Genomic DNA, 27,274 nt, shown 5'->3' with positions numbered 1-27,274 from the left:
ACATGTGCTATGTGTGTGCATGTAGATATATACCATATATGTACATGTGTGTGCTATATATGTGTATTTGTATGTGTGCATGTGTGTATATGTGCTACATACACTTGTGTATGTGTATATGTAGCATCATGCATGTGTGTACATACTATGTGCTACATATACACACATGTACACATATATAGTACACATAATTATCTTTGTTTTAATCATGATTAAAATACCTGCACCTTTAAGAATGTCAGTGATCATTTTTAAATTCTTCTCAGTATCGAGTTGTTTCTGTTTATTTTGCTTCCATCTTTCCTATCGGAGACTTTTGTCAAAAATATAATCTTCAGTTGTCTGATTTTGTTTTAAGAGTGTAGATTAGCACCTTGGTACTCTGAAGGAGTGAGCAGCACTTATCATTTAGTTGGTTAGTAATCTCTGGTGTTAGTATCATTAGGTTTTTCTTTATGGTCTGGTCATATTTACCAGAGAAAACTCAGCTATTGTGCGTGGAATATAAAGATCTGACTACAAGCATATGCTGTGGTTTCCTAGAAGTGTGGGTATGTGCTTGGGTAAGCGTGTGTGCTCACAGACATTTATCTTTGTGTCACCAGTGCCTCACACTTAAAGATTCTTAGTAAGTGTGTGTTGAAAGTGAAAGCACTGTTACACTTGAGGAAACTGTGTGTAGAGGTTAAGAATCCTCGCCTAACACTTCCAGAAACCAGTCTTTCTCATTCCAGGGGCCCCTCCCTGCCTCTTGGTATACATAGGAGGCAAAGTGCTCATCATGCTAGTCTGAGCCTTGTAGCACAGTAGGGGGAATGACTGAAATACCAAGATCTGCTTGACAAGCAATTTTGACAAGCATATTTGACTCTCCAGGTTTCCCTCAGAGTTTAAAACAGGCAATTGATTATCCTTATGTGTAGTAGTGGAGTTTAACAGAAAAAAGGCCCTCAGTGATTCTGGGCAATACTTCTTTATTTTACTTCCTTTTCCTTGGAAGAAGAGGATCCTTTTAAGTATATAAATACTTATGACAGAGCTGGATCTCTGCTGGTCAAAATAACATAACATGTTTGTCAGAACAGGTGTATTTATTGGAACAACCTCGTCCTGAACATCTGACTGGTGCTTGCAGATTGCTGCAGTCTGTTTGGATGCTCCCCGGAGATCCAGTATTCAGGAGCCCCTCTGTCTACCAGGCTCACTCTCATTCTGTTCCTTTCTTGCTGCTTTGAAGGACCTCTGTGTTTCTGGTCCTGCAGTTAATGTGATATTTCTAGGTTTAGTTTCACCTTTTGGGGTTTGTTGGACTTTTCGTGAATTGTTAGATTGGAGTTTTTCATTACTGCTGGGAAATCCTCAGGCATTGTCTATTCTGATACAAACTACTCAAGCCTCTCTCCAGTCTCTTACTGGAATTGTGATTAAATATGCATATTAGACATTAACATCATGTTTTCCAAGACTAAAGCTTTTTCCATCTTTTCCATCATTTGGTTTTCTTGGTTAAGATTTGTATAAATTCTGGGGCTGGGGTGGTGGCTCAGTGGTAGAGCACTTGCCTGGCATGTGTGAGGCCCTAGGTTCGATTCTCAGCACCACATAAAATAAATGTTGTGTCCACCAAAAACAAAAACAAAAAAAATTTAAAAAAAGATTTGTATAAATTCTGATCTAGTTTTAGTTCAAAAATTCCCTCTCCAGCTCTAACACCATTAAATCCATTTATTGAGTTTTATGTTGGTATGTTATTTTTCACTTCTAAAAGTTTTCTGTGGTTCCTTTTCAACTATTCCTGCCCCTTTGATAGTTTCCTATCTTTAATCTTGTTCTTTATTTATTTGAACTTAGTAAATATTGTTTATTATACATGGTAATTCCTACACCTCAAATCTGATTTTGCTGTTTAAGATACCCTTTGCTCTTTTTGTTTAAGATACCCTTTGCTCAATTGTTTTTGACTATCTTTTCTCATTGTCCTTAGAATTGTTTGTAGGAAGTTCACAGTGCCTTAAGATGAAGGTGCCTCCTGGGCTCAGTGGTGCACATCTGTAATCCCAGCTGCTCAGGAGGCTGAGGCAGGAGGTTCTTCAGTTCAAAGCCAGCCTCAGCAAAAGCAAGGTGCTGAGCAACTCAGTGAGACCCTATCTCTAAATAAAATAGGGCTAGAGATGTGACTCAGTGGTTGAGTGCCCCTGAGTTCAATCCCCTATATGCTGACCCCACTGATACTTTTATTTCTGTGTGGGGATGGAACCCAGGTCTTAGTGCATGCTAGGCAAGCTCTCTACTACTGCACCACACACTGAGCCCACCACCATCTTCTCTTTATCTAGTTTCATTATTTTAATTACTGTATCTATGCTGGCTGCGTCCAGATTTTTTATCTTTAGGCCAGACCTCTCTCTGGAGCTTGAGTCAAATAACATCTGCCTACTCTACATCTCTAGCTGGAAATTTGCAAGGTGCCCATGCCCAGGACAGAATTCCTATACCAGTTCTGCCTCCGTTGTCCCCCATTTCAGTAGTGGCTCTCATGCTGGTTTCCTCAGTCCACATTCTTTTTTTTTTTTTTTGGGGGGGGGGGGCATGCTTTAATGCCACCTTCACCAGCAGACACTGAACCAGGGGTCCCCTTCCCAAATCCCCTGACTTGTTGCAGGAAACAATTTTTAAACAAGCCAGCTGTGGGTCCCGGATGGTTTCTTCTTGAACTTAGCACTCAGTTTCTTACCCCATGAAAGGGGTGCCTGTCAGAATCCTGGAGCTAAGGCCACCTGGGCATCAGCTACCCCCTCAGAGTGGGGAGCCCACTTCTGCCTTCTGCACCTGCTCACTCCTGTGGGTGCCATCGCAGTATGGGGGCCTCTGGGTGGCCTTGCAGGTACAGAGGACCACGGTTCCGGTCTTCTGGGCCTTGAACTTGAGTGGGGATAAGCCAGTGTGTTGAAAGAAGTGGGAGCCATCACAGAAAGGCTGCTTCTTGCTGCGGCCACATACACACCATCTGTAGGTTTTCCCAGCCACCAGATCTACCTTGATAGGTGTCTTTAGGGCCACCACGGACTTGGCTGGGGTTTTGGGGAACCATCGGGCATGAGTAGAAGGGGTGGGGAGGCGCTCAGAGAAGGGCTGCAAAGCCTAAAGAGGCCTGGGGTCTCAGGACATTCCGCTGACAGGCGGGGCTCGGGAAAAGGCAGGGCGTGGCCTGGGCTCCGCGGACAGTGGGCCGGGAGAGGCTGGGCCCCGGGGCCCCGGGGTCTAGGACAGTCCACATTCTTAAGCTTGGGATAGAACTCCTTCCCATCCCACTTCCATTTGGGAAAACCCTTTGTCTCTGACTAAATATCCAGAATTTTATCACTTCCACATCTACCCCTTCCACCACTGTCGCTCACCTGAACTGTTGCATTACCTTCCCAACTGCTGTCCCTCCTGTCTTATTCCACTGCAAGTGTGCCTGTGAGTCAGGTATACCCCTCTTCTGCTTGACACTTGCAGTGGTGTCTCCTCTCACTCAGAACGAAGGCCTTACTTTTTGTACTCACACATACTCCCTCTCTCCCCAAGACTTCTCTGATCTTCTCCCTTGCTGGTCTCCTGATTGCTCAGTTCTCCACAGCCACACTGACCTCCTTCCCAGTCCTCAGTATTTCATGCAGACTGGCTCCCCAGGCTCTGTGTTCTGTTCCTGCTGCCTTGAGTTCTCTGCCAGAGGCACCCACATGGCGATTCAGATATGGAGCAGGTGCAGCTTCCTAGAAGGTCTTCCTCATCACCCTGTTGCCAGCCCTGTGCCTTCCCCACACTCCTCATCTGCCTTACTATTTTTTTTACTTAATAATTGTAACAGCTGACATTTATATCGTGACTCCTGGTGCGGTCATTGTTCTAAGCACTTTGTATGTACCCAACTAGTCCTCACACAACCAACATGTTGCTTTATTATCCTCATTTCACTGATAAGAAAATCAAGGCACAGAAAGGTTACATAATTTTTCCCAGGATCACGTATAGACCTGTTCGGTGACCAAGGTGGGAGTGAACCCACAATCTGACTGTGAAGTCTTGGCCATTCATGCTGTGTGCCCATAGCACTTGTCTCTCTTGGGGGAAGAGCTGATTACTAGGGATTGAACCCAGAGATGCTTTACCACTGAGCCACATTTTATTTTTAGTTTTGAGACTGGGTTTTGCTAAATTGGTGAGGCTCCTGCTAAATTTCAGAGGCTGGTCTCAAGCTTGGAATCCTCTTGCCTCAGCTTCTCAAGTTGCTGGGATTACAGGAGTGTGCCACTGTGCCTGGTTTGCACTTGTCATATCTTGGTTTTATGCAACTTATTCATTTTATTCCCTGGGGGTCTGTACCTGGATGCTTGTCAAAATGTCAGCTCCAATAAGATGGTTTCTTATGTTTTGTTTACTGTTGTATCTCTAGTATCTAGAACAGTGTCTGGCTCATTGGTTCCATGAGCGTTTGTTGAATAAAAATCTTATAAAGGACATTATGTAGACTGTAGTACATTAATACATTTTAATATCTCAAGATAATTTACTGGGGGAAAATAAATGACCAATGAAGGAAATCTGAAAATACCCATCACTGAGCATGAATGGAGGACAGTTATCAAAGTCATCTACTTTCCCCCCACCTGAAGGGCTTCCATCCCTGCTTGGATACCACTGAATACTTGTAAACCTTTGCAGTCAGACACAGGTGATGAAAAGTATCAGAACCAAGCGTTCATTGTGTAGCAGTTAAGTCACCAGGCACTCATGGACTTCAGCATGTGGTCACTGCTCTGAGCCTCTGCCCTGCCCTGTAGAAGAGAGTGCTAACACGGATCTCTTGGGGTTGTTACAACTCTAGGTCAGGATCTGGAAAGCTGCAGTAATCGTAGGTAGCACTTAGTAAATGGTAGAAATTATTGTGATAATGACACTATTTCTAGACAAAAACTATACACACACATACAAAAAACCTACCACAGATTAGTTTATCAATATAGAGTAGATGTATTTAAATAAACTAGCAAGTAGGCTTATTAATAGTACAATATATGAAAAGAGATTATCTGAATCATGCCTGAAAGTTAAGTATATGAAAATTAATATAAACTATGTCAGTAGGATAAATAAGAATGTAACATCCTTATCTCTAGTCATTTTGTAAAAACCTAATAAAATTTAGTGTCCATTCTTAACTAAAACACTGAGCTGATGATAAAGAGCTGATGATGAAAGTTGATGTATACTAATCAACTTTGTACATACACTGAGGAACACTGAAAGTATTCCTAATTAAAATAAGGAAGAAAAAGATTGCTTGCTATTACTATTATTTGTAACCTTATTTTAGTTCTGATCAAAATTTCATGAAATTTTCAGAATAAAACCATAATAGCTGTTCACACTAGTTAAAAAAAGATAGAAAACAGGAGAGAGAAGCCGGTGAGGTGGCCCACACCTGTGATCCCAGCAACTCCGGAGGCTGAGGCAGGAGGATCACAAGTTCAAGGCCAGCTTCAGCAACTTAACTAGACCCATCTCAAAACTTAAAAGAAAGAAAGAAAAATAGACAGGGGGTGTAGCTCAGTGGTAGAGTGCTTGCTTAAAGGATAGGCCTTGGGTCCCTTCCCCAGCACACAAAAACAAAACAGTTCCCAGAAGCCAGCCAAAGGTCAACTTTGTAAGCAGACCTTTCAGAGGAAGGCAGTTGGGCCTACTGTGCAACTGTTCTGTATATAGTATTTAAGAAGAGAGTGGTTGATGAGCAAGAAAATTAGAGATGATAACTGGGGAAATAACAGTGATGTGTATTTCAACACCATTTCAAGAACATGAACAGCCTGGTGAAGGATCCAGAAGCCATCTTCTCAGGGTGGAACAATGCCTTAAGAGATCCTTAATGTCATTCATATTATTCCCTTTGAGTTTTTTGGGGTATTGGGGATTGAACCCCAGGGGTGCTCTACCACTGAGCCACTTCCCCAACCCTCTTCCTATTTTAGTTAGAGACAGGCTCTCACCAAGTTGCTTAGGGGCTCAGCCTCCAAAGTTTCTGGGATTACAGGGGTGCTCCACTGTGTATGACTTCCCTTTGTTTTGACTGTAAGATATTTCTAAATTATCTTAATTATTTGTTTAATATTTTGGTATTGGCATTATATTCACAAAGTCACAAAAATCAAAAATTTCAAATAGGAACTGGGCACAGTGGCTCATGGCTATAATCCCAGCTACTTGGGAGGCTGAGGCAGGAGGACCCAAAGTTCAAGGCCAGCCTGGGCAATTTAGTGAGACCCTGTCTCCAAGTTAAATTAAATTAAATTTTAAAAGGACTGGGGATGTAGGTCATTGGTAGAGCACTCCTCAGTTCAATCCCCAGAAAACTAAAAGTTGCAAAAGACCTTTTTAAGTGTTGAGGAATATTTGGAAAAAGAAACCAAATGGTGGTGCACGCCTATGCTCGCAGTGACTCAGGAAGCTGAGGCAAGAGGACCACAAGTTTAAAGCCAGCCTAAGCAACATGGTGAGGCCCTAAGCAACGGGTGAGGCCCTGTCTCAAAGTAAAAAGCTAAAAGAGCTGGGGATATGGCTCTGTAGTAAAGCACCCCTGGGTTCAATCCCAGTACCAAAAATAAAAAAGGAACCAAATGTTATTTATGGAAGTGAAAATATAATGGTCAACATTTTGTTTATGGTTTTGGTTCTGGGTCTTTAACTCAGGGCACTCTACCACTGAGCTACATTCTCAGTTCTTTTTGTTTTTTACTCTGAGACAGGATCTCACCAAGTTTCTGAGGGTCTCACTAAGTTGCTGAGGCTGGCCTCCAACTTGCAATTCTCCTGTCTTAGCCTCCCAAGATGCTGGGATTACAGGTGTGCACTACTGTACTTGTCCTATATATTTGATTTTAATAGATACTAATTTCAAAAGTGTTTGTACCAATCTAAACATGAGTATTTTCCCCCACATTCTTGTATGTATATATATTCTCAAACTGTGGAAGTTTTGCTAAACTGGCAAATCAAAATGATATTTTAGCATAGCTTTGATTTTATTTTTCTTTTTGTCAGCAAAGTTTAGGTCTTCTATTTCCACCAATCATATTCCTCTTTCTATAAATTCTGTTTTCTTCTACTCTTTTTTTTTTCCCCAGTGCTGGGGATTGAACCCAGGACCTTGTGCTTACACTCACCAACTGAGCGATATCCCCAGCCCTTCTACTCATTTTTGTATTGAGTCAGTGAACTTTTTTCTCATGAATTTGGAGAAGGTCTTTCTACATGAAGGAGATTAGTCCTTCATGATGTGTTTCAGATCTTTTCCTCAGTTCATTGATTGGCTTTTGATTTTAGTTGATGCTGCATTTTCCTATGCACGATTTTTATGTAACTTTGTCAGTCTTAACAGGAAGGTCTTCTAGGTCACCAAAATAATTCATATTTTCTTTCACCACTTTTATTGTTTAACTTTTTGCATTCACATCTTGGATGTATTTGGAATTCATCCCAGTGTGTGGCATGAAGTATTGAGTCAGCTTTTTTTCAAGATGCTATCCAATTTTTTCCAGCCATTTTGAGTTGTTACTAGTATAGACACAGAAGTCCTAAGTGTTTTGGGTTTAATTTTGGACTTTGGTTCTGTTCCATTGGTTTTCTGCATGCTTTTGTACTGGTGCCACACATTCTTAGTTATGTGGCTTTAAGGTATGCTTTAGACTTGGAGACTTTCCTCCTCTGCTTCTCTTTTTCAGTTTCCTGGCTAATCTAATTTTTGCATATGACCTTTGGAATTACCTTTTCACTTGCAGGAAAAAATGTATGTGACTATTTTTATTGAGATGGGTTTCAATTTTAATAAATTAGTGTAATGCATTTTAGAAATGGTTTTGCCTCTAAAAATAGTTTGTCTTTCCATTTGTTAAAGTGTTCATTTTTATCATGTAGGAGCCTTTTAAAGTTTGCAGGGTTCTTTTTTTTTCCATTTCTTATTCTGTTTACTCCAGAAATTTAGTCTGTCTTGTTCCTTTATCAAACAGGATATGATTTTACTTCCCATGTAGATTGGCATTTAAGGAAAAGATATCCTTAATTATGCAAAGCATATTCTAGTTTTCCAGCTCACTTTTCACTGTAAGTCAGTACACTGGCATTCCACTGTAAGAGTATCCTATGTGAGCAGTTACTATGATCTGCAACAAGAGATGGACCGTAAGCCTCATACACCAGCAATTCAGAGTTTGGAGCCTTCAATGCAGAAAGGCAGAACCTAGATCTTGGAAATCCATCCTTGGATATCTGCTGTATATTGCCCAGTGGGGTGACTTCTTAGTTGATAGTCAGATGACCTCCCCCAACAGGGCTGCCATCATATGTGTGCCTTTATTTAAAAATTAGTGTTCGTTTACTAAAAGACCCTTTCAGCAAGTACAATGGCCTTTAGATATGAAATGACACATCTGCAGGGGTACTGATGTTTCTGCACCATGAACCATTGTTCATGAGTTAAAGGGCCAAATCCATACCAGAGTACTTTGGGAAATTACTGAGTAACCACTGTTGATCAAATCTTTAATGAAAGTTTTAAATTCTTATATATTACAGAATTTCACAAACTTGTTTGGACAGCCACTAGTCTGCTTGCTTTCTCCTACGGCATACCCAAAAGCTTTACAAGGTATGTTCGCTCAGTGCCTGTTACACCTATAGGTGGCTATGAATAGTATCTGCATTTGAATAATACTGATCTTTGTTTTTCCCTCCCACAATGATTACAAGTGAATTTATGGTTTCAGTGTGTCAGGTGTCAATCTGACATATAATCAGAAACCTTGCCAGCAACCAGACTTTCCTAATGTTAGACCTTGAAATAATTCCTCCCTGAGAAAGAAGTGGTTGGTCTCTTGCTGTTGGGGACCTCATGATTTATAAACGGTAATTTTGATTTACAGGTGTGTGTTTTGATTTGCTTTTCATATCCATACATATCTTTGATTACATATTTTATCCATCTTCTAAGACCATAGGATTGCTGGTCTAGGAAACTTCTCAGCTTACGCCTCAGAATTAGGAGAAGCTTTATGGCATAACTTTAAAGGGTTTACTTTTCTTCTCTACTTTTACCTCGTATTACTTTTTAACATAAAAGAACCTCTTCTAAGTCTGCCAGAGAGACAAGTTAGCAGCTGGGCCTTTTTCCAGTGGCTGAGAACTGACAGACTTTTTGCCCTTACTGATTTGTATTTCATAGGTAACACATAAGGCCTAATTCTAACTGGCAGTCATTTAGTGGGTGAAATTCTAAGCAAACTGAACGCTGTTCCAGCAGTACTTGTCACTGTCTCACTATCTCCCTGACTGTGAATAGTGCTGATGTCTCTCTGTGGGAGATGGTATTTTACTGCTACTTCCCAGCCAGAAGTCCTGTCTGCTGACATAGTTTGACACAGGAAGTGATGGTCAGCATTTGAATGCCTGAGAGAAGCTGGAGACTTTCACCGTTGTTTTAAGGTAAGTTCTGCTGTTTAACAGGGAAAAACATATAGAAATACTAAGTTCATGTATCCAAAAGCCAGATTACTAAGGGATAGAACTTACCTTCAAACAACGGTAAAATTCTCCTGCTTTGAGGATTTTGTTATCCTGTTTCTTATTATTTCTGGAGGAATGTAACCCCTTCAGTTACTTGTGCTTTTTGTTATCATTCTGTCCTATGGTGATGTAACTTTAGTTAAAATTACATGGTTAGGGCTGGGTGTGGTGACACTATAATCCCAGTGACTCAGGAGTCTGAGACAGGAGGATCATAAGTTCAAGGTCAGCCTCAGCAATTTAGCAAGACCCCATCTCAAGATAAACTGGGGGGAAAAAAGGGGGAGGGGTGTATGTGTGGGTGTAGCTCAGCAGTAGAGAGTACTTTCCTAGCATAGCATGCAAGAGGCCCTGGGTTTGATCTCCAGCATCACCAAAAAATCAAATAAATAAATAAAATACATGTTTAAGATTTGGGATGTAGCTCAGCGGTAGAATGCTTGCTTATCATGTGTGAGCCTCTGGGTTCAACCCCAGTGCTACGAAAACAAAACAAAAAATAGTTACATGATCAAATGGGGTTAATACCAAGATTATTTATCTGAAACACTATTATGTAGAAGAGAAAAAACACAGACTTTAACATAGACTGAATTTGAATCCCCACCTAGCCACTTACTTGCTGTGTGACCTTGGGAAGTTACTCAGCCATTCTGTCCCTCAGCAATCTTATCTTTCAAATGGAAATAATAGTAGTACTTACCTCACAGAATAATGCTAGGTATTCAGTATGTACTATCATTATTATTAGTATGCTTAGTTGTAATACATGTCCCTTATACTTTTTCTTTAGGACCTTGTCCTTGTACTATAAAGATTAGACCTCAGATACATTAAATAAATTGTTCAATTATATAGGCAAGTTCAAAATTCTGATGTGACGATCATTTAGGATTTATCCAGTGGCATTATTGCTCCTCACCTCTGCAAAGGGGAATTTCCCTCCATGTAGGCACAAAACTAGCAGATAGGTAAGTAATTGGAATGCCAGATAAGGTTCCTGCACTTCAAGTATCTAAATCCTACAGCCCTTATTAGTCAAGGATTAGCTGCTTCTTTCAGCACAGTTATGCAACATGTATTTATCAGGCATTGTGTTAGGCTCTAGGGGGTAGACTTTGGCCTGGTACACACAGTCATGTTTCCCACAGAGCCATGGTCTAAAAGGCCAAGAACCTAACAAGCAAGTGCCCAAGTGCTATACGTGTTTCATAGGAGGCGGCACAGTAACGCCTGCAGGGAGCTCCTAACCAGCATGTGAGGGCGAGTCAGAGGGATCGGGTCTAAAGTGGACGTCAAAGGCATGCAGAATTACCTGAGGATGGGGAGTAACTGAACAAGAGTGTGCTATAATCCTGAGATGAGAGAGCTCTTCTAGCTGAAGGGTACAGGTAGGGATTGTGCAACTGAAGATGAAAAATCTCTTAAAATTTGTTAAGTAATTTGAGTGGAGGACTGTGGGCATCGACAGAAATTTTATATAGAGGAGTAGCATGTAAGAGTGTTCTGTCAGCTCCCAGAGGATGAACTGGAGAGAAGCACTGATGGGAATAGGGAGATGGTGGTGGCCAGGGCATGGGCAGTGCCTGGGTGGCTGGCATCAAAGACTCTAAGCCCGGGGCTGGGGATGCAGCTCAGTTGGTAGAGTTGCAAGCACAAGGCCCTGGGTTCAATCCCCAACAAAAAAAAAAAAAAACAGACTCTACGCCCATCAAACCAACAATACTGTGATAAACTGGTTATAGGATGAAGGAAGAACAGGGAGGAGGAATAAGCTATAGGTCTCTGGCTCAGCGCTAGTAGGAATAATGAGACTTGAGGAGAAGCACATTTGTGTCGAACTAAAGGGGGAAGGGTTTTCTTAAAATTGCTGGCATGTTGGGCTGGGGTTGTGGTTTAGTGGTAGAGCCCTCGCTTAGCACACGTGAGGCCCCGGGTTCAATCCTCAGCACCACATAAAAGCTAAAAAAAGGTATTGTGTCCACCTACAACTAAAGAATACATTTTTAAAAAATCTAAAAATATATATTTCTTAAAAATTGCTGACATGTTGAGTTTGAGATGTCACAGTTTGAACGAAGGAGACTAGAGCAACACTGTTCCATCAAACCACAGAGAAAGTTACATATTTCATTTTAAATGTCTGGTACCCACATTTTAAAAACTAAAACAGGTGAAACGAGTGTCAATAGTAAGTCTTTTTGTACTTTGCCTTGACTTTGAAATATGGTGTGTCTCAGTGGATCTTAACTTGGAGGAGTCACATTTTAAGTGTCCACTAGATACCACAGGACACCATGGTGCTGGAACTAAGGAAGTCAGTCTGGGCCACATGGAGAGAATTACAAATCAGTAGGCATATAAATGGTGACTAAAATAACAGCAGTTGGTATGATCAGCAGTGTATAGGACCAAAGTAGGAGACTATTGATATTTAAGGGCTAATCAGAGAAAGCACAACTAACAAAGGAGAATGAAAATGAATGGTAAGTATAGTACTTATCCAAGAATTCTCTCTATCTTGGAGAGCCCATCAGGATAATCTATCATGCCAGGCATGGTGTTGCACACCTGTAATCCCAGTGACATGGGAGGCTGAGGCAGGAGGACTGCAAGTTCAAGATCAGCCTCTACGATTTAGCAAGACCCTAAACAACTTAGGGAGACTCTCAAAATAAAAAATAAGGGCTGGGGTTGTGGCTCAGTGAAAGAGTGCTTGCCTAGCATGTGTGAGGCACTGGGTTCAATCCTAAGCACCACATATGAATAAATAAAGGTTCATCGATAACTTAAAAAAATAAATAAATAAAAAAGGGCTGGGGATGTGGTTTGGTGGTTCAGTGCCCCTGGGTTTAATCCCCCACCCTGAAAATAAAAATTATCTTGGCCACATTTGGATTAAATTTGTTAGTTGGGGTTAAAAAGTAGTAAGGAATATGTACATTTGTTTTCTAGACTCTTTAAGTTTGTTCAGCAGAAGACAACATGCTTGTTGTGTGTTTTTGTAGATTCTTGCAGAATCTGCCCTGTTGAATTATGTTTTAACGATATTGCTTTAATTTTATATATTATCAGTATACTAAAATGTTCCTCAGATGTATGTCTTACCTTTTGCAAAACTTTTGTATATATATATATAAAACATGTTTGTTATTGCAGATCAATCTCAACGAGGTAGCCTCTTCACTCTCTTTTTGAACAATCCTCTCATGGCCTTCCTGTTTGTCTCTGGATTGTCAAGCATGCGTAGAGGCCTATGGGAAAAGTGTCAAGAATATCTTCGAAAAATCAACCGTGATATTGCCCAGCTACTGACCCATTCACGTTCAATAGGTACCCTACTAATCTAACTGCACACATAACAGAATGTTCTGTAATGGCTTAAAATGCTTACCTATTTTAAATTGTTTGAACTTTTAAAGGTATTTGTCCCAGGCAGGAAAGTCAAGGCTTTCCTGAAGTTTCTTCCCCTTTGAAATGTAGTTGTTACGTAAGCCTCCTTTTACTGTCACCTTTGTCCTCTTTGCAGATCAGGCATTTCTCCAGTTTTTTGGAGATGAATTTCTTCGCTTACTTCTCACAAGATTTATCTTTTGTTCAGCCACCATGAGGATGCACAAGATTTTTCGGGTAGGCAAAGAATATTAATTTACCATTTTCACTAATTTTACCATTTTAGTTATTTAAGAATCATGTATTATATTTTGCTTGATTAAAGAAAATCTAAATAGATCAAAAGTAATGTTTAGAAATGAACATGTAAAGTATAAAGATTAATAATATCAAGACACATCTGAGTACCTGCCTTCCTACTTAAAAACATTTTTATTGACTTTGAAGCCCTCTATAGGTCCTCTGATCCTATCTCCTCTGCAAATGCAACTGACATCCTGAATTTTATGATTCAATTTGCTTTGCTTTATAATTTTGTCACATGTATTTGTATTTTGTTTTGTTTTTACAGTACTGAGGATTGAACCCGGGGCACTCTACTGTTAAGCTATATCCTCAGCCCTTGCTTATTTTATATTTTGAATCAGAATCTGGCTAAGCTGCCCAGGCTGGCTTGAATTTGTGGTCCTCCTGCCTTAGCCTCCCAAGTACCTGGGCTTTAGAAGTATGTACTACAGTGCCCAGCTTATGTTTGTATTTCTGCACAAAATGCTGATAGAAACATACTGCCTTTTTTCTTTCAGTTGTATTCTTGAAATTGAGCCATATTGATGACTACAGCTTTCCTTCATTTGTTTTGGCTATACAATATGAGGCATAATTAACTATATATCATAAATTACTTATCTATTCTACTGATAATGAATATGTGGATTGTTTCCAGGTTATTATTATATAAATAATGCCACTATGAAATTCTCACATCAGTTTCCTAGTGCACATATGTAAAATGTTCTCTGTAGAATATACCTAATGGCAGCATTGCAAAGTTGGAGGATGTAAGCACATTTAGCATTTTCCAAAGTGGGTTCCTGTTCACACACACTAGCAGTGTGTAGAAGTTGCTATTACTCTGAGTCTTCCTTGTTGAACTCACCCTTTACATTTTGTGTGAATCTGGTGTATCTAGAATAGTAAGTTACTGTGGTTTAATTTTCATCTCCAGAATTACTGTCAAGGTTGAGCAACTTCTCCTAAGTGTTATTCTGTGTTCGAGTGTACTCAAGTCTTCTGCTTGACTTGATAGGTCATTTTGTTCTGTTTCTTTTTATGCATTCCTGTACCTACACAACATTGTTCATTGAGGTTTTTCAGATGTTAGCCAGCCAGGCATGGAGACACATACCTGTAATCTCAGTGACTCAGGAGACTGAGGCAGGAGGACTGCAAGTTGGAGGTCAGCCTCAGCAACTTAGTGAGACCCTCGGCATCTAATCAAGATCCTATCTCAAAAAATAAACAGGGCTGGGGATGTGGCTCAGTGGTTAAGCAGCCCAGGTGCAATAATACCTCCAGTACATACCCCCCTCCCCCCCCCCCAAAAAAAAGTCTGCTTATATTGTTTTTCCCACAGGTTTTAGGTCTTGTATTCCTGGTTCTTTGTACATCTACAAAATTTGTACATATACAAAACATAGAAAATAGACTTTGTGAATTTTATTTGTTCATTCATTCATTTTTTTGTTACTAGAAATTGACGCAGGGACACTTTACCCCTGAGCTACATCCCCAGTCCTTTTCATTTTTTAATTTTTTATATGTATCTTTTGTACTGAGGATTTACCCAGAGGAGCTTTATTGCTGAGCCACATCCCTAACCCTCTTTGATATTTTGTTTTGAGATAGGATCTTGCTAAGTTACTGACGCTGGCCTTGAATGTGACATGTTCCCATTTAATCCTCCCTATCTCCAGGATTACTGGCAAGCACTGTGAATTTTATGATGTTGAATTCTGGATTTTGTTGTCTTCCTTTAAAAATTGTTGGAGAAGCCAGGTGTGGTGGTACTTGCCTATAATCCCAGTAACTCAGGAGGATGAGGCAGGAGGATCACAAGTTCAAGACTATCCAGTTGCTTAGGAAGGCCCCAAGTAACATACTGAGACCCTGTCTCAAAACATTGAAAACTGCTTGGGACGCTGAGGCAGGAGGATCGAGGGTTCAAAAGCAACTCAGTGAGACCCTGTCTCTAAAATAAAATACAAAATAGGGCTGTGGATGTGGCTCAATGGATGAGTGCCAGGAGTTCAATCCCTGGTAACCCCCCCGCCCCCCCGCCAAAAAAAAAACAACATTGAATAAAGGGCTGGGGATGTGGCTCAGCTATTAGGCACCCTTGGGTTCAATGCCCAGTACCTACCTACCTAAATAAATAAAGTGTTGGACTTTATTCTTGAAGGAATTATTTTAGTTACGAATCTCTTTCATCTTTTACAGCTACTTTTAAGTTTTTAGGGATGGACTTAGAGTAGACTTATTTAGGCCTAAGAGGCACCATACTTTTTTTTCTTTTTTAAAAGATTTTTTTATTTGTTCTTTTTAGTTATACATGACAGTAGAATTTATTTTGATATATCATACACACATGGAGCACAACTTCCCACTTTTGTGGTTGTACATGTTGTGGCGTTATACTGGTCATGTATTCATATAGGGACATAAAAAAGTGATGTCCGATTCATTCTACTATCTTTCCTATTCCCATCCCTCCTCCCTTCTGCCAACTCCACTTTAGAGGTGTCATTCTTTTGGGGTCTCTTTATATATCAGGAAATATTCTGTACTATGAAAGATGTTTAATAAGCTCAGACATCATTCAGCTCCAAGTTGAGAGAATTGTTCAGCTTATTGTCCTACAGCACTTGATTTTTTTCTTTTTAAAGTTTTGAAGCATTACAATTTTCTGTTCTTCATGGTATTTGTGTAGTAAAATAATTTTGTCTTTGTCATGTTATGAGAATACTATAAGCAGAGAGAGAGAAGTGACATTTGAATATGTGAACTATCATGTGAGATACATGGAAAAGTAGTAACCTATTTCTTTAGGAAATTGTAAATGTGTGGCAAGAATATAGTCTGTAGAATTACCAAGTGAAGAAGAATTTCCAAGCAAGAATTACCTGATTCTTGAAATGGTCTTTTTGCTCTCATGTCGAATTTCCCCATATTAAGCTTTTTCAGTTTTATTCCTTTTCTGCCTGCTTCCCCCCGGCCCAATTTTTACCTTCATATATATCTACTTAACTCCTTTTTTCATTCCCTTTTCTAGTATCTGCAAAATCTCATCCATTTTCATTGCTTCAGTATTTATTTTAATGAAGAGTATATCAACATTTAAATCAGATTAAATCTGTCTTTTGAGATACAGCCTGAATTTTTATATTCTGGTTATGGGGCATTTCTAATCTGTATTGCCCTATTATCTCAAATAAAATACACTTAAAACCTGAAGCTTTATACTATACCTAAATTATATCCTCCTGTATCTCCCTTTTTCTCTCAGTAGCTCCCAGCTCTTCTCTCATGTCATCCATTTCTCAATCTTATTTTTGACATCTCTCTCTTCTATAGTTACTAAGACCATTAAGCTTACTTCATGGGTGCTTCTCTTATCTTTTACCTTTTGATTTCCTCAGCATCTATTCATTTATTGAACAAAAACTTTGAAATTCTCTATCTACTAAGATTTTCCCCTCAGTAAGAAGGAAAGACAGTTTCCAAATAATATAGAGCATCGTGCCTAGCAACCCAGCCCTCAGCAAATGTTTGTGGAAGAACCAATTAATATATTGTTGAACCATATGAATTTATAATTTTTAGAAGTCAAAATGGTCAAATGTTCATAATTCAACATGTTCAACAAACATATTTCTAGAAGTAATCATACCAATATGAAAGAGGAAAATATTAGGTTACTTCTTAATACTGTGTCCTTGTTGCATATAATTTTCTTCTAATAGATAAAAAGCTTGACTTTTCTCTTCTTTGCCTACCAGGAAACACGAAATTATCCAGAATCATATCCACAACTGCCAAGGGATGAAACAGTGGAGAATCCTCATCTCCAGAAGCACATTTTGGAATTAGCATCCATTCTGGATGTTCGAAATGTCTTCTTTGAAAATACCATAGATGACTATTAAAACAAAACAATCTTGTTGAAACAAATTTTTCATTTTCCACAGATTTTAAATGGTGCAGTTTTCTAATGTGATGACAGACACATAGTGTGTTACTTAGTTTTTATTTTTTAATTTAGGACCACCATTTTAAAAGCAAACTAAAAACAAAATGTTCAAACTTTTAGGGTAACTGTTTTAAAATGCAATCTTTCAAGTCTTTTAAAAACTCAATCTTGTAATTTTTATGTTTTGGTTTTGATGTATGGATACTTACTCAAAGAGTCACTATTCTCACTCTGAGAAGAGTAAATTGTTTATTTTTGTATAATGAGAAAAATCCAACTCCTGGACCTGGACCTTAAATGTCCAGATTTGGAAAACATATAATTATTCATAATGATAAGACTGGCCAGCATGGACTACTAAAAATTAGGATAAGAGTCCTTCCATAATATTTCTTTTCATTCCAAGTGTGTAGGTAGGAAATACATGATTCTTTGAAGCATGATGTCAAGACAGTTCTTAAAATCATTGAATTCTTTTAAATACTGTCAAAATTTCAGAAATGATTTCGGATTGATTTGTCTCTGAAAGCTGTGTCTTTCACTTGAGATAATATTACTTAGAATATCTGAGTACTGTGTTGTTAAAGAGGTTTTTTTTTTTCATATTTTGATTTCTTTGTAGTCTTTGCTGGAAATGAAAGGGAAAACAGCTTTTAAACATTTCAGTCAAAAAATCAGGTTGTTGATTTCATAATACAAGTCTCCAGTAGGAACTGTATTTAAATTTAAATACTTAGTTTATGAGATCATGTTGAAATACTGACTGGCTGGGGATGTGGCTTAGTGACAGCTTCTGATTTCCTTGTATAGTTCACATATATGAAACTTCAGAGTCAGAGATAATATTATTTTTGGTTCAGGGTAACTGGGTGTTTATAAAAACTAAATTATAAATTGATTTTGCATTGAAATTTTGGAAATAAGATTTGTTTAAACTCCTTGTATTTAATTGCTTTATATTCATGCAGAAGTTTTTTTTTCTCATTTGAAATGGGATTCAATGTATATTTAAAAATTTTTGTGGTTTAATTCCTTTCATCCCCTCATAATTTTACCAGCACAAACTATGACAGTTTTTCCTCCTCCTTTGTGCAGTATTTATATTCAGAAATTTGTGAATGAAAAGGCCTTCTATCTAATTTTCTGTGATTTCACATTCTACCTCTGACTATCCCAGAGGAAATGAGGTGATTGGTTTTAGTACCCCTTTCCTGTGTCCCTAGGGAAATTTTACTGTAATATTTTTAACATGGTTTTCATCTCTGGCAAATAATTTGGGCTAAGTTATCCCCATACCTGTTCCACTTTGCTGACTTTTTTATCCAAAGTCTTAAACTGATTGTTCTTGGGTTTAGGGATTTTAGGGTGCTTTGTTTACCTTTTAAAAAGTTGTTATTCTTTTTGTTCTTTCAAGCAGTATGTCAGAATACTTTGGTATAGTTATCTTAGAATGAGATTTCTTTTGCTGGTGGGTTTTCATTTTCAGGTAGGCTGCTTTCCTTTTGTTTCAATACCTTAATAAATGTCACAGAATTCTTTTCATAACAGCATTCACCTGAACCATAGCAGTAGACTCAGTGGACTGTCATTAGTTCACTGGCCTCGTGTTCCAAATCCCCTGAACTTCTGTACCACTTACATTTCTATCAACGCACATTTTCCTGGTTCTCTAGTGTTTCAAATAATTAGTATTCATTGTCCTGAGTCATATCCTCACCTGATAAGCTTAAGGAACACTGGTGTGAGAACCAAGAGTCCTGAGTTCTGATCCTAGCTTTCCCAGTAACTGGCATTATGCCCTTTGACAAGTGTGTTCATGTCTCTTTTCCCACTCTCCCATGAACAATGGAGGGGGTGATCCAAGGTCCTTCACAGCTCTGTGATTCTACAATTTGGATTCTTGGTTCCAAAAATACTGACTTCCTTACCCTTGCTACCAGGGAAAATACTGTTTTTAGCACACACAGCATTCTTTTCATGTTTACTGAGACTCTATTCAAGGGAAAAAAGTTTGGATTCCAGTTAGCAGTTTTAGAGACCGTTTGGAGAGAGACTGTCTTAAAGTAGCTGTCATGATTAGAAACTTGTCCATCTTAGAAAGCACAACAGGGATTTAGATTCTGACATGGCCTTTTCACCTAATAGTAGTGTAATTCCTTACTGGTAGGCAGAAATCTAAATTGTTCTGAAGGTATCTTGAATCTTCAAGGAGAGCAAAACTGTCATAGAAAATTTCAAGCTATTGTTTCATTCATGTCTTCATGAAAATTGTTTATTATCCAACCACTATGTTCCACATTTTCTTCTGGGCCCTGGAGAAACAAAATTCTTGTTCTTTATGATGTTCACATTCTCAAGGAGAGGTCAGGCGATAAACATAAATGAAATTTATGTTAGCAAGTGACAAGTAGGATGAAGAAAATTGAGATCATGGGAAGGGAAATCTTTTGTTTGAGAGAACATCAGTGTTTAAAAGAGAGACTGGGGTAGGCATCATTTGAGAAGGTCACCTGTGTACAAACACTTCATATTTCTGTCTTTACTTTTTATTATGAAAGTTTTATACACAGAGAGATTAATAACCCTTCTTGTGCCCTGTACCCAGCTTCTATGTTTTACAGTATTAATCAAGGAAGAAGAAATGTAAAAGTACAATCACTTAATGGGCTCAGTATGATAATGCCAATGAATTTTGTGTTTTACTTGCTCATCACTTATCTTTATAAAAATTTTAAATCCTATTTATTTAATTTTAGAAGTCATAAAAATTTAAATATTGGAACTAAGAGCAGAACAAAGCAATGGGAAACAACTTGCTTTCAAATTGCACAAACTCCCTGGAGATTCTGATACAGTCTCTAGTCTCTCTTAGGAATCACATTAACAAATTAGAAAGCATAAAATTGCAAGCTGTCAGTAATAAAACAAAATGAAGCACAGTGGAATTTTCCTTACCTCTCTCCTTTTTTTTTTTTTTTTAAACCCAGGGTTGCTTTTACCACTGAGCTATATCCCCAGACCTTTTTGTTTATTGGGTTTGTTTTTGTTTTTGTTTTTGAGACAGGGTCTCTCTAAGTTGCTTAGGGCCTCACTAAGTTGCTGAAGCTGGCCTTGAACTTGTGATCCTCCTGTCCCAGCCTCCTATGACACTGGGATTATAGGTGCCACCACATCCAGCTTCTTTATATTTCTGAAGTTGGTAAAGCAACCATCTTCACTGTTTTACAGAAAAGAAAGTTGAGATCCAAAAAGCTATCTGATTATTCATAATGATAGAGCTAGCTGTCTCTTAGTCTCAGCCCAACTTCCCAATAGCTCAGACTCTTGTCTATAATGAACAAGAAAGAAATTATTAGAGATTTATATTTTGGCACAAAAGGTTTTGTTACCTTTTTTTTTTTTTAACTGTATCAGATATTTAAACCAGTGAATTAGCCAAAATTTTTATTTAGTAATTATAAAAATCAGCTATTTTATCTTTGATTTCATCCAGGATGTATGTATTTTCCTCCTAGAAAGTGGTGCTCTCAAAACCTCTCAAAGCACAGAATTCATTGTGTTCTTTATATTTTTCCCAAACTATCCCATTTTGAGGTTATAGAAACAAAGTGCAATCCAATTCTGATACAGGATCTGGATCCCCCCCTGCATCTGTGGATTGCTGTTTATTTTCTTTGTGCAATAGAATTCCCTGACACAAATTACTTGGTAATTGTGCTCAATTAAAGTAAAGGGAAAAGTGACAAATCAAATTTGTATATCAGTTATGGGGCTTTCTTTAGCATTCTTCTAGATTAATCTCTGACCTTTGTGATTTAGTAATTTTCTGTCTCTGAGGAGTGGTTTGGATCCAGTTGAAAAAATCAGGTACTCGGTTATGCATGGAGACTTGTAATCAGCCTGATCTCCAGAGAACATTCTGGACTGGAAATATAGTAAGGTACCAAGGTCTGAAAACTTGGCCACTGCCAATAATTCAGAATCATTCGCCCACCCCATGTGAGTAAAAGATTTGATATGAATGCTTTTAGTCTCCTCGTGATATTTTGGACGTTTATGTTCCTGTGTGTTTACTTGGAAAATAATATTTACTTTGAGGTCTCTTTTTTGACCTTATTTATTTGAAATTCTTATTTTATTTTTATGGCATGTGTATATTTTTGTGATGCTAAATGCAATCCCTGTGTATACTTTTTGTACATATATGTACATATCTGTAAATATATTGGTATGCAGTTATGTAGTATGTGTATATTATATACCCATACCCATTGTGGGCTGAATTTATTTAAGTTCTGTGAGGACATCCTAGTGGCATTGTTCATGCTGCTGAAATTAGGTTGTGGTTGGATCTCATTCACAAGCCTCTGTTTTGAGGGGCTTGTATTGGGATAAAATGGGCTCATTTGGAGTTGAAATTAGGATATGAAGATCTTAACAGAAAGCTGGACATTCTTAGCTTTAAAATCATTTGCAAACTTCCACTTAAATTGATAATAATTAGTGATATAACCCTAAAAAACACATGTGAAGTGAGACACCAGCAGGTTTCTAAGCTGTATTAGTTCTTTATTTACTTGACCCATATTTATCATTATTACTGAATAGTTGTAACTGTTGGGAATTAATCTAGGGTTATGGAAAAAGTTTTGTTGATCACATTTTCAGATAGGTAGGAAAATGTCCTTTAAGTGGTGGAAATGTGTTCCTACTTGTCATTTCAATACCTGATACTAAATTTTAGTTTTGAATTGTTTTTTATTAATATGCTTCATTTTATATGTGTCTCTGTGAGGCAGAAAAAGGGGCATTAGCTAAGGAAGGCCTAACCTAGGTGGGAATGAGGAACAGGAGGTTATTAATCTGTATATTTACAGCAGCTGTGATTAATTTAGTCCTGTCTTGGCATTTCCAACTATAGATTTTTCTTATTGGAATTTCATTTCAAAGATGAGTATGCTCATCTGAGAAAATGCTTCCAAAGAATAAAATGCCTCCAGTTGTATTGCTAAGTCTCCATGAGACCACTTGTGTTCTGCAGTCTGACCATATATTCACACATGAAGTAGAGCTCTTAATATTAGGTGTATGGTATGCTATAAATACCTGGCCTTTGAAATCTCTACCAAGGATGATGGGGTTGGGCCCATAAGATTATAGGAAGAAAGTGCAGTGCCAATTTGTGAATCTGTGAGCTATTGCAGAGGATCAATGTTGGGTTACTCCTGTCTTCAGCTGATATGTTTATTTATATGAATGAACAGAAGAGATGTTTAGTATACACTTGAATACACTCACTGCAGAAATTAAGTAGAGGTTATTTTTGCATGATAAATTACAACTGCAGAACAACGTTTTTCCCCATTCTTCAGAAGATTAAATCTACATGATCCAACATTATATTATCTTAAAGGTAGAAATTAGTTCAGGAGTCAATTTTACCACCCCCAAAGTGTTACATTTGCCTCCTCATTGTATTTTTAATTAAAACATAACTTTTCAATTATAGTATTAAATTTAAAATGCAATTATTGTAGCCTTTTTCTTAAATATTAAAATGTAATGATGAATTATTTCTGAGAAATCAGAGAAAATGCCCATAAACACTAATATTTTGCTGTTTTAGTAACCAAGTAAGTTTTTTTGCAGTTGGAGACTAGTAGCAGAGCAAATAATATGCTACTTAAAATCCATGGAACTGTCTCGGGCTCAATGTGGACATTAATTTGATAAGAATAGTAGCCATAAAAACGAAAAAGTGCTGTAGGTAAGACTGAAATTGCAGATAGGACTTCTGACCCCAACAGTTGTAAAACCCCAGTTACTTTGCAGTCAAGTAAGATAGAGCTGCTGAGAAACCCAGGCCCTTTCCACATTCTGTACTCATACACATTGACATTGTGTACATACAGTGGGCACTGAAACCCCTTTACTTTAAAAACAATGAGCAATTCACCTTCCTCAAATTAGAATTTCAAGACATAATATCATACCATTTCCCAGCTTCACTGAGTTTTGAACATGAAGACTTATTTAAACATGCCTTGTATTTAAGGGAAAATGATGGATGTGTGAATAGTGTTGACAGGAAGGGTATCAGGAAGATATAGGGGATGTGTTTGATTAGGTAAAGATAAATGTATTAAATTAAATATAACTAATTTGTTGGTGCCACAGAAATATTTTCTTTGAAATTCTGTAAATATGAAATGTTTTCTAAAGGCTGTAGTATTTTCCCTTTTTTTGGTTCAGTGTAATACTGACTTGAGAATTCCATTTTTACATAACATTGTCACTTAATCATTGATTGAAGCATCATTTCTTAATTTTAAAATATTTTTATTTCTTTTGTGTTTTTAAAAATTTTAAAAGTAGTTATCTGACTACTCTAGGCAGTGTGATTTTTTTTTAAAACATTTGAAGGTAGATTCATAGTTTTTTAATGAATAAATGTATATTACATTATATACTGCAGATTCACTCAGTCAAGCCTGAATTTGGTCCTAGCACAGACTATAAAGTGGGAGTATTTTTCCTGTTTTAGTGGACAATTCCGGTCTATATCCTAAGACAATCATCTTTTTTAGGCATAATATTATTTATGGAGACATGGGTAATTTCAGGTTTCAGATTTTTACTTTTCTCACAGGCTTATGGAGTGAACATTAATAGGCTGGGTTATTATATCACTTTCACAGTGAGGTTAGAAATTATGGTTAGCCTTCTTATAGGCATGCAGTGAAAGGTATTTACATGTTATGTATATCACTAATATTCTTTTCTCATCTGAAACTTGTGAATGTCCACTTGTCCCTGATTCAAAATTGAAGTCTGTAAAACTTTTTTTGGTACTATGGATTAAACCCAAGGGCACTTTACCACTGAATCCTCTTTATTTTGAGACAAGAGTCTTGTTAAGTTGCTGGGGCTGGCCTTAAATTTTGATCCTGCCTCAGCCTCCCAAGTCACTGAAATTACAGGCATAAACATTACATCATAAATTGAATCATAAATTTTCTTAAACATCAAATGAATATTAATAACCATTGTAAAATCTGAAATGACTTATATGATAATCCCCAAGTATTTCTAAATCACAGAGAAATAACAACTATTTTTTTCAAAATCTTATTCCCACTTTCCTGCACATGCTATTGATTTTTTTAAAAATAAATTTAACATATCCCGTATGATGTATTAGAAAGCTGCAGGAAATTTTTGCTTAAAGTTTTGTAGTGCAATAAGAATTTTTATTAATATTTCTTGAAGAATAGTTTTTTTAAACTCATTTTATCATTAAAGTTACCTTCTAGTAGTTCAGTAATATAATTTAGAACTTGATTTTCAGGACTTTTTTTTTTTTTTTTTTGCGGTGCTGGGGATTTGAATCCTGGCCCTTGTGCTTGTAAGGCAAGCACTCTACCAACTGAGCTATTTCCCCCACCCGATTTTCATGACTTTTTATGGTTGTCTGGATGCATTCCTTTTGCCAAAAAGACCATACCACTAGCTTTCCAACTTATTTTTAATAAACCTTGCTGTTCAACTATCAAAGAGTCTTATATATCTTTCAGGATTCTTCCAGTTGAAGTAGAAAGAGCTTAGATAATAAGAAACAGATACAATGTCCTTCCATTTTCATAGTAGAGTTTATTAGTGAAGGAATTTGTCCAACTAGGGTGTCTTCATTTGTGTAGCACTGGTATAAATAGGACTTGTATTAATCATTAAACCAGATTAAGCAGTTATAATTTGTTTAGTTTGCTGTAAAGATTACTATAATTTCAGGCCACTGTATTATTTTCTCTGAGCAGTTCCCATTGTAAAATTAAGTATCCTTTTTCTTTATTCAAAGCATCACTAAAGGTTAATTTAATCAAGTAGGAGTGAAACAAGTTGATCTTTTTTCACAGAAAACAATGGTGAACCTACTGTCTACATTTTGAATTTTAGGCAGAAATGCACTTGTTTATATCATAGCAGAAATTACATCTGGAGGATAGTATACTTACTTGATTTTCTAGTGGTGTGAAATACTTTTTAAAAAATTGTGCTTGTAACTGAAATGTTATAGAATTGTAACACTATAGGGATTAGAGTTATATCTACTAGCTCTCCTCGAGAGATTGAAGCACAATAATTTTCATGTAACAAACTTTATCCAAGTGCTGCTAATCCGTCCTGCAAATAATCAAAGCTATTTGGTTGCCTACCTAGCTATTCACTGTAATCCCTGAGACATAGTCTTGTTCATTTGTATTAAAATTTGGGTATTGTAGGTTAATACTCTAGAACAAAATCCATCAACTCAGCTCTGTTAGACAGCAAATTCTTTGGATTCATTAGTTTTTATGTATGTTATTAGAATACATTTTGAAGGGGCTATTCACCAATGACTAAGGGGAAAATTATATTGTCAATATCATTTAAACCTTTGTGGTGTTCTAAAGTCTTGTCTGTTGGTGTTTCTAAACTGTTTAAGCCATATGTTCTCTTAAACAAGGATTTTTTTGTTTTGTTCATTTCCAGCAGCCTTTTTCTGCTTTGTTGGTTACAGTTAATACTTCATAGATTTTAGAAATTGAGTTCTTGAAACATTTCATTTCCTTGAGTTCATCACTTTTGGCTCTTGTATGATGTGATTTGTCATAAAAGATAGCAAGCCTTTCACTACACTAAATGACTTTCAAAGTAAACACTGTGATTCTGCAGAATAGATTCCCAAGGCTTTCCTGTTTTTTTCCTGTCATACAGTGTCTGCCACCTGGAGGGCACTTAAATATTAGAAGATGGAAAGTTAAACATTGTTGTTTTGATGTTTTATTAAATAACATAATTACAGAATATTTGATTTTTGTTTTCAGTGTATTAAAGAAGTTTTTGCATTGATAAATGTTCTCTAGGAATGTGACTACATTCATCAGGTGTGAACTCTTGTAAATGAATTTTGTATCTTGAATCCACGTATATATTAAGTATATCATCAATATAAAAATAAACATTATTTGCTTAAAGTTTTGGGTACTTCTTCAGAATTGTTGACTACATAAGTGCTAAACTGTTACGGCTGCTTCTTCAGATGATGACTCAGATGCTTTGAACTATCTTAGGGTTGTGGATTCCGTGCTTATTCTAGTTTGGAGATACCTTCTGCATCCTGATTTTTATTTTTCTCTGGCCTGTTTCAGGTGGTCAGAACTGGGACACGAGTAGGGCAAGGCTGTTAAAAAAACAAAACAAAACAAAACAAACAAAAACCTGGTGGAGCCAGGCCAGTGGCACATGCCTGTAATCCCAGGGATACTGAGACAGGATTGAAGGTTGGAAGGCAGCCTCAGCAATTTAAGAGAATTGCTTTAAGCAATTAGTGAGACCCTATCTCAAAATAAATTTTTAAAATGGGCTGGGGAAGTAATTCAGTGGTAAAGTGCTCTTGGGTTCAACCCCCTGTTCAAAAAATCAATCCATCGATCAACTAATCTATCTGGTGGAACTGATTGACCCTTGCACTGGTGTTGAGTCTGGGCCAGGAACTAAAAAGTTCTTCAATGTGCAACCTCTAACTTGGCGTTGAGGAATCTGGAGACCTGCCTTGGGGTAATAAATTCCAGTGACTTTCAACAAGGCAGTTTTTGCGCTTTGGGTTTTCATCCTGTTACAAAGAGGCGGCCCACTGATGGACAGTAAAATTGTCGCCGCCATGTCTTTAAATAACAAGCAATATATCAGAGTGCATTCACAACTAAGGGAAGGTCTTGAAACCTTTCAGCTGTACACCATGTGTGTGCTGTGTTGTGATATAAAACGTATAATCGGCAGGACGTCAGACGCGAAAGTTAAAGAAAAACGAGTCACAATATGCAAGGAGCAGTTCCAGTTTCAGCGGGCACAGGTTTTCCAGACCGCCTACTTGACAGGAGGCTGCGTAGCACGCGGCAGGACCCAGGTGCAGACTGGCGCCTAGCCGAGCCGCGCGGCCACGGCCCGGAGTTCGGTCCGGCAGGGCCCATGCGGGCCCAGGGCACCGATTGTGTCCCT

General features: G+C 37.8%; 2 protein-coding genes across 5 annotated transcripts in view; one reads left to right on the top strand and one right to left on the bottom strand.

Annotated features, from left to right (window-relative positions):
- Positions 1 to 18,147, top strand: part of SCAI (suppressor of cancer cell invasion) — a 154,346-nt gene extending 136,199 nt beyond the window's left edge. For 2 of the 4 annotated variants that reach the window (XM_079113790.1, XM_079113791.1), the window contains 4 exons: positions 8,611 to 8,683; positions 12,757 to 12,930; positions 13,127 to 13,227; positions 17,046 to 18,147. In XM_079113790.1, coding sequence (XP_078969916.1) covers positions 8,611 to 8,683; positions 12,757 to 12,930; positions 13,127 to 13,227; positions 17,046 to 17,192 — 495 coding nt within the window. In that variant the 3' untranslated portion in view covers positions 17,193 to 18,147. Of the gene's footprint in view, positions 1 to 8,610; positions 8,684 to 9,373; positions 12,558 to 12,756; positions 12,931 to 13,126; positions 13,228 to 17,045 lie in introns of those variants that run through there. The other 2 variants (XR_013759711.1, XM_079113792.1) reach the window with 2 other exon arrangements.
- LOC306644916 (CDGSH iron-sulfur domain-containing protein 3, mitochondrial-like) lies at positions 2,590 to 3,727 on the bottom strand (the record flags this gene model as incomplete). Its single annotated transcript, XM_079112166.1, has 2 exons — positions 2,590 to 3,132; positions 3,665 to 3,727. 2 exons carry the CDS (start codon positions 3,725 to 3,727, stop codon positions 2,797 to 2,799), a joined length of 399 nt encoding a protein of 132 aa, XP_078968292.1. The 3' UTR covers positions 2,590 to 2,796.
- Positions 18,148 to 27,274: the final 9,127 nt, after the last annotated feature.

The sequence above is a fragment of the Sciurus vulgaris genome, assembly GCF_902686455.1.
Source record: "Sciurus vulgaris genome assembly, chromosome: 15".
Lineage (NCBI taxonomy): Eukaryota > Metazoa > Chordata > Mammalia > Rodentia > Sciuridae > Sciurus > Sciurus vulgaris.
Note: the sequence above shows the minus strand (reverse complement) of the source record. Positions and strands in the feature narration are given on the sequence as shown.